This window comes from Apodemus sylvaticus, chromosome 3, assembly GCF_947179515.1.
Source record: "Apodemus sylvaticus chromosome 3, mApoSyl1.1, whole genome shotgun sequence".
NCBI classification, from domain to species: domain Eukaryota; kingdom Metazoa; phylum Chordata; class Mammalia; order Rodentia; family Muridae; genus Apodemus; species Apodemus sylvaticus.
Genome location: NC_067474.1, coordinates 58658079 through 58668735, shown reverse-complemented (window position 1 = coordinate 58668735; position 10657 = coordinate 58658079). Strand labels below are relative to the sequence as shown.

General features: G+C 45.0%; 1 protein-coding gene across 1 annotated transcript; it reads left to right on the top strand.

The window, feature by feature from the left end:
• Nucleotides 1–4700: 4700 nt before the first annotated feature.
• On the top strand, nucleotides 4701–10466 carry Exosc3 (exosome component 3). Its single transcript, XM_052176429.1, has 4 exons — nucleotides 4701–5048; nucleotides 5614–5763; nucleotides 7501–7652; nucleotides 10045–10466. Exons 1-4 carry the CDS (start codon nucleotides 4722–4724, stop codon nucleotides 10244–10246), a joined length of 831 nt encoding a protein of 276 aa, XP_052032389.1. The 5' UTR covers nucleotides 4701–4721; the 3' UTR covers nucleotides 10247–10466.
• The last annotated feature ends 191 nt before the right edge of the window (nucleotides 10467–10657 follow it).

Below are 10657 nucleotides of genomic sequence, written 5' to 3'. Positions count from 1 at the left end.
GGGACAGAGACCAAGGTTCAGCTTCCTGCTTCACTCAGTAACCTGCTCAGAACAAATCATAGTGTCTGACAAGAGAGAGGAAAAAGGTAGGTGGAGAAAAAGCCGGATCTCATAAGGCAGGAGATAAAGGGGATGTCGGAAAGGAAAGCCTCATGGCTATGTTCTTTCACTCTCTAGATGACACCCAAGAATCTGCAACATAGCAGACCTGACAAGCTATCACATCTGTACTTTTTAACAACCATCATAAATGAAATTGTTAAAAATGGCTAATGAGGGGCTAGAGGGATGGCTTAGAGGTAAAAAAAGCTTGCAACTCTTGCAAGGTCCTTCCTGAGTTTGATTCCCTGCACCTGCACTGGTCAGCTCACAACCTCCTGTGTAATTCCAGGTCCAGGGGATCCAGATGCCCCCTGGTCTCCACAGGCGTCTGCGCCCACATACATGTACAGACACAAAACACACATTAAAAACTTAAAAAGCAAATCAAAGATTGCTAATGAACTGTGTCCTCTGTGATCTATGTGTACAGGTTTGAACAGGAATGGCCCCAAGAGCCTCCTGTTTGAATGCTTGGTCCACAGGGAGTTGTGGCGTTCAGAGGTGAGGCGTTGTTGGGGGGAAGTGTGCCACCATGGAGAGGGGTTTTGAAATCTTGTATGTGGTCAAGCTATGTTCAATGTGGCACAGGCTCCTGTTCCCCGCCGATCAAGATGTAGAATTCCTGGCTTTTTCTCCAGCACTATGTCTGCCTGCATGCTGCCAAGCTTCCCTGACATGGTAATAAACTAAGCCCTGGAAACTCTAAGTCAGCCCTAATTAAATGTTTGCCTTTATAAGAGTTGCCTTAGCTGGGCAGTGGTGGTGCACACGTTTAATCCTAGCACTTGGGAGGCAGAGGTAGGTGGATTTCTGAGTTCGAGGCCAGCCTGGTCTACAGACTGAGTTCTAGGACAGTCAGGGCTATACAGAGAAACCCTGTATCGAAAAACCAAAAAGGGGTGTTGCTTTGGTCATGGTGTTTCTTCACAGTTAATGAAAAAACAAAAAACAAAACAACCCAATCCTAATTAAGTCAGTAAGTAAAAATAGCTTTAAAATTTTATGCCTAATACTTCTCCAGCCTCGATCCTGAAGAGCATTTCTAAAAAAGTATCTTCTTTGAAGGCAGAAAAAGGAATATGCCAGCACATACTTCTCCTAACAATTAAACTTCAGTCTAAGTGGCTTCAACGACTCCCAAATCGGTTATGTGGCTACTATTCTCACGAGGTGAAAGCACATCTTGATTTTCTGGTTAATACAATAAACTTACGACTTGTTCTGAAGTTATTTTTTTGTAGTGCTGTGGCAGATATGGGTGAGTCCCTTTGAGAGGATAACTGTCCCCAGTGTTGAGTCCCCTTGAGAGGATAACTGTCCCCAATGTCGAGCTGCAGTTCCTTTTGCTTGAAACATTAGAAGTAAGCAATGGAAAGGAAACCAGGGGTTCCATCATCCCAACTTCCGTTTTGCGTCCACACCTGAAAACATGAGTTCTACCCAAGGAACTAATCTGGAAGGCTCAAAATGACAATTGCAAGTAGCCCTCCGATATCCACCGGTGTGCACCCTCTACCCCTCCACAAATATGAAACACGGTGGGAGTGGGGGTGGGGAGGAAGGGAGAGAGAGAGAGAGACACGGGGGATGGTGGGAGGAAGGGACGGATGTGGAAGGAGACAGAGACAGAGAACAAAGTTGAGATCTAGCTTTTCTGGGTGGTAACACTCGGCTGGCTAAGCAGGGATGAAGGCCTGTGGTACTCAAACACCAAAATGGCCTCCACTGCAAACTCTCAATACAGAAGCAGCTGAGTCTACCTGGGCAACTCAGGGAAAAGATGCATGTGCCAGACAGAGAATGAGGTACCCACGTGGCCTGCACTGTCCTCTAGTGTCCTCTTTATTCTCCAGTGGGGACAGCCATTCACACCACCATTGAAAAGGACCTCCTGTTGTTTCGGGGCTTCGTGATGATCACCACTCCAGAATCCAGAGTATCCCTCGTGCTGCTGAAGTTCTGAGGAGGTTGAGTCAGGCTGCATCAGTACGCAGGCGCGCTACCACTCACCGGCTGCCGCAGGAGTCCTCGAAGCAAAGACGAGGCAGGTCAAGAAGCAACAAGCTTTCCAGCTCAAGGCCCTTGGGGCATATCCGGTGGGTGGCGCTTGCAAGGGGCCGCCTTTTCCTGTCTTGAGCCTTCAGTGCCTTAGCCTCCTTTGCTTTCCAGATCCATGGGGAGCAAGGTGGGCTGCCTCCTGCTCCCTTGCTAAAAGAAGTGTACCCGGTATGGCTCCTGCACTAGGTTTTGTATTCTATTTCCTTGGGAAACTCCAAACTGCCTAGGGCAGGTGCTGATGACCTGTCCTGGGAACAACGCTCCGTCTCCTCGGCCTTTCAGAGGCCTGAAGTCATTGAATAACTAAAAAGCATACACAGCATTGAGCCATTGAGTCAAAGCGTGCCTGGTGGTTTAGTCACAGAATCCCTATCGGGTTTTTTTGAGACCTGGGTTATAAAGGAAGAAAGAAGCATAATTTACCACTGCCCAGGGAACATTCACCTCTGTGAGAGAATAACCGAGTGATACAGTGTAAGGGGCTTGAAAGGAAAACTACATGGAGCTCAACAGGAGGAAGCAGAAACTTCTCAAACGCAGAAGACACAATCAGCAGTTGAAGAAAGGTGTTTATTAGGGGTGAGGAAACACAAACTGGCACACCAAGAAAAAGCCCCTTTTCAAAAGAAATAAGGGATTCAGCCCCCAAATCCAATCTTTTCTGGAGGGCCGGAGGTTTTAAATGTTCAGCATGATGTAGACAGGCTGGTACAAACTTCTGGAGTCTGACTCCAGTTTATTTTAATTAATTAATTAATTTTTACTTAAACAGTAAAACTTTAAGGAAAGGTTTCTTTGTGACAACTATTACTACAAAGCTTAAGACATGGTTACATCTAAACTCTTCTTGCAAAGTACGTGGTTTTTTGAAAAGCACTGTGACCTCTTCCACAAGAGTGGGTTCCTTTTTTTTTTTTTTTGGTTTTTTGGATTTGGTGTTTTGGAGACAGGGTTTCTCTGTGTAGCCCTAGCTGTCCTGGAACTCACTCTGTGGACCAGACTGGCCTTGAACTCAGAAATCCGCCTGCCTCTGCCTCCCAAGTGCTGGGATTAAAGGTGTGCGCCACCACCGCCCAGCTCAAGAATGGGTTCTATTGACTGAGAAACAATGCCCAGGATAAGAGCCTAGGGAGAAAAGGTTTTAAAAACAATAATAGCAAACTCTTTTGCAAAGTACATGAGATCTCTCTTACAAGGATAGAGTCTATGGACTGAGAATGCTCAGGAAAAGGGGGATTCAGGTGAGAGTTGGCTCCACGGAATAGTAAAATTACCTGGAATTAAACAACCTCCATTCCAGTCTTTCAAGTGAACAGGTATCGATTTCTTCCATTGAAGAAGATGTGCATGTTTAACAATTCTGGTTTCTCTGGTACTATCTGTAAGCACATACCCTCCTACCCTCTACACAAAAGCCTATGCAGCCTTTGAAGCTGCCAAGCTTGTATCCAGTTAGGGGCCTGAGGAAAAAGTTAGCCAACTTGAAAATTCTCTACCTGTTACCTAGCCATGGCCCCTCTCCTTATCTGCCTACCACGGAGTCTTAATCTCAGTTTCTCAATAGGACTAATTAACAACCTGGCCGGAACAGTTGTATTTCAGTTGTCCCTACTATATCCAGGGATTAAATGGCATGCCAGCATCTTGCCAAATTTGGAGAAATTGTGATGCCCCTTCCCTAAAGATCTAAAAACTCGAGTTGGCAGCAAAACAATGAACAACTGGTATCAGTCAATGTCAAGACCTTCAGTGTGGTTGGAGAATTGAATACTCATTAAAGATGCCGACAGAGAAAGCTGGTTTCACAGATAACCCCAAAGCCAGAAAACTCGAAGTTCTTAAGTTCTTGTATTGTGGGTTTTGGATTTAACAGTTCCTCACATGGCTGTTAGTGTGCTCCCAAAGAAGTAGCTGCGAGAATTGCTCTGAAGTTACCGATTTTCCCAAGCCACGTAGGGATGAACTCAAGTAGGGATGAACTCAAGAGGGGGAAAGGTGTGATGTGTGTTGGAGGAGGTGGTATACACCTAAAATACACCTATTAGGTTCCGTAAGCTACAAAGTATCTGAAGTACAGCTAACAATACAGCAAGGGTGACAAAGAGGCAACCGCGACCATTCTTCGTTCTTTCATCCTTTGTATTTTACACAATGTAAATTGGTAGCAACAACCAAACAAGTTATACTTTGAAAAAAAAATTTTTTTTTCCTGGTTAATAGCTGAGCCACCTCTCTGTAGGCAGAGTAGAAAGGTAAGGCCCCCAAACTAGCCCCAGTTCAATTCCCAGTGGCCCTCTATTCCAGCACCCCTTGATAGTAAGCCAAAAGACGAGACTCGGGAAGCGAGGGCTCCCAGATGGACTCCACCCGCGCGGAGACTGCAGAAGGGGCGGGTCGCTAGCTACAAACACAGCGGCTCGGAGCAGGGAGGAGAACCCCGCGAGCAGAAGAGACCAGCTCCCAAGCTAAAGCCTAATTCAAAGTCCACAACCACCGGAAAGGGATAGCCCTGGTGGGCCGGTAGTGGATACGGAAGCGGAAGTAGGCTACCGGAAGCTGCGATGGTGATGCCTGCCATGGCTGAAGTGCGGTCCGAATCTGTGGCGGGCTGCCGAGCACGGGCAGTGCGCAAGGTCCTGAATCAGGTGGTTCTCCCTGGGGAGGAGCTGGTACTGCCGGACCACGAGGACGCAGAAGGCCTGGGCGGCGCCGGGGAGCAGCCGTTACGCCTGAATGCGGGTGCGCGCCCGAGGCTGCGCGTAGTGTGTGGCCCAGGTTTGCGACGCTGCGGGGACCGTCTGCTGGTCACCAAGTGTGGCCGCCTGCGTCACAAGGAGCCCAGCGGAGGCGGCGGCGGAGTTTACTGGGTGGACTCGCAGCAGAAGCGGGTGAGCGGGTGTCGGAGAGGCGGTGCTGCAGCGAAAGTGGGCTCCCTGCAAGTGCGACCGTAGGTTAAGGCGAGTCTAGAGCTTCGAGCTCCCTCTCTGCATCTTCTTTAGAGGAACTACAATAGGAACACATTCTGGGAAGGGCGAAAGGAAAAAAAGGTTCCGGAAGATCTTGTCTTGAAAACCCAAAGCTGCGGGCTTGCCATTTGGTATCCCAGTTGCAATGAATCCTGGTCACAAGGAGTTACATTTCCCATCTAATAATTAAGAGCTTTCACTTAGGGATAATATCTAATGGAATGGGTTTCCTTGAATGTAAAGATTCATGTGCCACCATACTTTAAAAGGATGCTGGAAAAGCTTGAAACTTGACCCAGATCAAGAGTGGATTAGACGCTACAAAGATGGACTGGTGCGGGTCGGTTTTATAGTTCCAGCTACCTGGGGGCTATGAGTTGGCTGGACTGGTTGAGTCCCATCCCGAGCAACCTAGATGAAAGTTGCTGAAGATATTTTATAATAGTATTCATGTCTTTTATGATCGTTCTTTTATTTTGTTTTATAGTATGTACCAGTGAAAGGAGACCATGTGATTGGCATAGTGATCGCTAAATCTGGAGATATTTTCAAAGTTGATGTTGGAGGGAGTGAGCCAGCTTCTTTGTCTTACCTGGCATTTGAAGGGGCAACTAAAAGAAACAGACCAAATGTGCAGGTAATGATGGGAGCCTTTGGTTTCAACAATAAGAAAAAAAAAATCCACTCCCCAGAAATTCAGCCATCCAGGGGGCTACCTGAATTGTCTTCAAAGCATCAGCTGTCCCTCCAGTTCTCCAAGAGTTTCTTAGCTGGTGCAGCTCCAGAAACATTGCAGTGTGTCATGTTTGCAGCCGTGTTTCTTCTCTACCAGATTGAAGAGTTACATCTGCTTATCCCCCCCACCCACCTCCCTTAACTGTCATGTCCGAACCCACCGCTCAAGGAAAATGGCCCTAGTCTAAGGGGCACCGGCACTATTGGCCATCTTTTCATTGTGGCTCTAAATCCTTGAAGCTGGCAGAAGAGTAATCTTGTTTGTACAGGTTTTCAGGTTGGGCTTTCTGGGTAGTTTAGCCATATCCTTCCTGAACACCCGAGCCAGAAATGTGACGACCTCTCTGCTGCTTTTTGTTCAACTCTCAAGAGTCTTTAGTCACACAATCTTTGTTCCTTCTCATCTTTTGCATGCCAATCCCTTTATCTCCACATGTTCGAGCATTTGCTCTGGTTTGGCAGGAGTGGTCCACAATATTATTAACTCATTTAAAAATAAATCTCATTAAAAAAAGGATTGTTCAAATCGTACAGGAATCTTTGGCATTGTACTCCAGGGCTCTTTCCTCGTAGTTTGTTACTTCATGTAATCATAGTTAAGCTTCACACGATCATTGGGCTTTGTGCCTTCCCTTGGGTCTTTATTAGTGGTGTCCCTCTGTTTGGAGCTGTATCCTCAGGTCCAGGCTGACTGAGTATGACTGTCTATAAGGTCATCATCACTTTCCCTGCATATTTATCATAGCACTGGGTTTAATCTCCATCTAGTTCGTGTTTATTCACTCTCCTTGTCCTGTGTAAGACCATATGCTGCAGGAAGGTAAAGGTGTGATGATTTCCACCGAGAACACTGGGGACTGAAAAGGCGTTTTTAAAGTATGCATATGAAAGCGTTTTGCCTACATGTATGCTTTTGCCCACCGTGTGACAGCTTCTTGTGGAGGTCAGACAGGAAGGTTGGGTCCCCTGAAACTTGAGCGGTTGTGAGCTGCTACGAGGGTGCTAGAAACCCAAGCTGGTCCCCCTCAAGAGCAGTAAGGACTCTTAACCCATGTGCCATCCCTCCAACTTAACAGTGGGTATTTTTCATGTTGAAGAGGACCAATTTGTTTCTTTAGCTTCATTTTAAAGTTCAGTTTTGTAATATTTTAAAGCAAGTTTTCCATGAAGTAGTATCTGAATTACCACTGTCCCATTTCCTTTTGACTATAGATATGATGAGTTTTTCCTTCCTCTAGACAAATATTTAACTTTTTTGTTAGTACTTAAAGAACATCCCCAGGATGCTGTTTGTTTTATACCTGCACTGACTGGGGCAGTCACCACTAGTTCCCTGTGGCTGCTCGGCAGCTGAACACGTTTATACATGTTAAGTACATACAAGGTTAAATATAAATTAAAATAAACTACATGTAAGTTGGACAGTACAATCTTGAAGCTTATTCTTAAGCCTTGAAATGATTCCTGGTTGGAGGACTTCATGGTGTTTGAAGGGAGGACTGAATTCTAAGGATCATCAGTCTCTTGTTGTGAAATCTGTGGGGTCACTGGCATTCCTGCCCATGAAACAGAACCAGCAGCAGCAGCAGCTGTCGGAAGAGTGGATGAAGGGAACTCAACTTTCGTTTTAATCTTACAGGTTGGAGATCTCATCTATGGCCAGTGTGTGGTTGCTAATAAAGACATGGAACCAGAAATGGTCTGTATTGACAGCTGTGGACGTGCCAATGGAATGGGTGTGATTGGACAGGATGGTCTGCTCTTCAAAGTGACCTTGGGCTTAATTAGAAAGTAAGTTATGATGCCTATTAACTGTCCTGCCTTCTTTAATGGTGTGTTTACTCTTCAAGAATTTCAAGATATTTTGTTGGTCACACTTGCTCCCCATTCTTTCCTGTAACTCCTCTCAGATTCCACCCCCACCTCCCTCCCCTCTCCACCCTATCTCCTAAGTTTGTGTACCCTTTTTAAAAATAAATAAGCCAGTGAGGCTAATCTGTGCTGCACGTATATTTGTAAATATGGGGCCTACTACTGAAGTGTGACCCACCTACCATTAGGTGCCATCAGCTATACCCCAAAAGAAAACTGGCTCCCTTCCGTAGAAACCATCAGCTGTCTGCAGTTCCTCAGTTAAGGGTAGGGGCTCCTTCAGTAACTATACCTGGTTGAAAAACAATAAATCTTCAGGATTCTTGGATTCTTCATTTACAGTATCTTAGTTTTCTTTAGAGTTAAGTCAGTATTTTAGGATGCTGGAGAGAAGGCTCCATGGTTAAGAACACTAATAACTCTTCCAGCAACTCCTTAGAGGCTCACAACTAATTCCAGGGGGTACCAGTGCCCACTTAGCCTCAGCAGGCACCACAAATATGGTTGCAGGCATAGATGCAGACAAAACCCCCAGAAACATAAAACAAATTATTTTTTAAAGGGCAGTGTTTTAGCATATATATAAACTCAATTAAGTTCTGCTTTCTTTTTTTGTTTTTTTTGGGGGGGGTTGTTGTTTTTTCTGTTTTTTGTCCCCCCCCCCCCCCCAAGACAGGGTTTCTCTATATAGCCCTGACTGTCCTGGAACTCACTCTGTAGACCAGGCTGGCCTCGAACTCAGAAATCCGCCTGCCTCTGCCTCCCAGAGTGCTGGGATTTCAGGTGTGTGCCACCACCGCCCGGCTAAGTTCTGCTTTCTTAATGTAAATATATCAAATGCTATTTGGCTATATAGTTTGAGTGTGGGCATAGTGCTTTTTATTTTTGGGTGTGTACTTAAGTGTTTTGCCTGCATGTATATCTGTGTGCCCAGTACATGCCCTTGAGGGCCAGAAGAGGGCATCGGATACCTTGGAGCTGGCTTTACAGATAGTATAAGCTACCTTAAAGGTGCTGGAATCAACCTGCCTCCTCTGGAAAAGCATCAGTGCTCTTAGCTTTCCTGGCCCTCTCTGCAGCCCTTCGAGTGCCTTTTCTAATATGTTTACACTTCAAGTTTACTGTGATGTGTTCTGTTTCTATGTTCTATTTCTCTTGGAAAGCCTGCTTCTCCTTATAACTGACATATCCATGTGTGAGAACTGGTCTTTCCCTCATTCTAAGATATGTAATACAGACGCAATCTGCCAGGCTGGAGAGATGGCTCAGCAGTTAAGAGCACTGACTGCTCTTCAAGAGGTCCTGAGTTCAAATCCCAGCAACCACATGGTGGCTTACAACCATCTATAATGGTTCTCTTCTGATATATCTGAAGATAGCTACGGTGTACTCATATACATAAAAAAAAAACCAAACCAAACCAAACCAACAGCCATCAAAAAACCAGATGCAATCTGCGCTTGCACAGAGCTGTCTGTACTAGCAAGTGCTAGCAAGGTGGTGTGCTCCTTAAGCTTACGTAGCCAAGTACAGATGGTCCTTGCCGTCCTGAAAGATTTTACGGTTCCCCCTGGGGCAGGTTCTGTTTGACCATCACCTACCCAAGCTATGCTCAGCTTCTAAAGTCAGGGTTACCTTCCTAGGCATCTCCATGCTATTTGTCCTTCATATATGGAGACGAAATTTGAGACACACAAGAAGCATGTTACTAAGCAGCAACCTGGGTTTCAACGATTATATCTCCAAGTTCTGGATTTAATACCAAGGAAGAACTTTAAAGTATTCTGTTGGCACCGTGGGTGGTGGTAGTGGTAATGACCATGATGAGCTATGATCCTCAATTCCAGGAGTAAGGTATTCAGAGGAAAGAGGCTTTATACATTCATACGTTATACAACATTGGTGACATGAGGTTTTTTTGCAGGACATAGCCCACCATTGCAGACTCTAGTATGCCTGAAAAGTAGATTTTCTTAGAAGAAAGGGGACATTGAGCTGGGCATGGTGACACATTCCCATAGTCCCAGCTACTTGGGAAGGCAGGAGAGTTCTCAGACCTACAAATCTGAGACTTAGTTTAAGTGACCTAGGAAGACTTCATCTCCAAGTACAAAAGCATTGAGGGAGTGTGGTGAAAGAAAAGGGGCGCAGATACATCCTCTTGTTTTGGGAATGATGCTGAGGGGGTTTTGAATAGTCACAGAGAACTTCTCAGAAAAGGGAGTCCAGAAAAAGATTCCAGAAAAGGAATCTTGTTTAGGAGAGCCAGAACATATACTACTACTTAATTTTCTTTCATTTTTCCTAACAGGCTATTAGCTCCAGATTGTGAAATTATACAAGAACTGGGAAAACTCTATCCATTGGAGATTGTGTTTGGAATGAATGGAAGAATATGGGTCAAGGCTAAAACCATTCAGCAGACATTAATTTTGGCAAATGTCCTAGAAGCTTGTGAACACATGACAACAGAGCAAAGAAAACAGATCTTTGCCAGACTGGCAGAAAGTTGACATGCACATTTCCTTAATGAATATTTTAGTCAAGACTGAGTTTCCTGGGGAAGTCTTTTTTTTCTTTTTCAGGTGAATTTCTTCCTGGCAGATCTTTAGAAGATACATATTGTCTTATTAGAAACCAATAAAATATTTTTGTAAGGGTCACTGGTTGTCAATCATGTATAGATGAAAAATTATAAAATCTTTTTATATAATAAACTTTGTTGGTAGTGTCTGTATTTGTAGTTCTATAGTACAGCTTCTCCAATGAGCTGCAGTGCAACACTAAACTTGTTTTCTGGTTATAATCGTAAGCCTTCTTTGCCAGAGGGAATTTTGAACACATTAACGAGACAAAGAACAAACCTGTCTGTAATCCCAGAATCCAGCAGAAGAGTATATAATAGCTCATGCTTATGCGCTTAC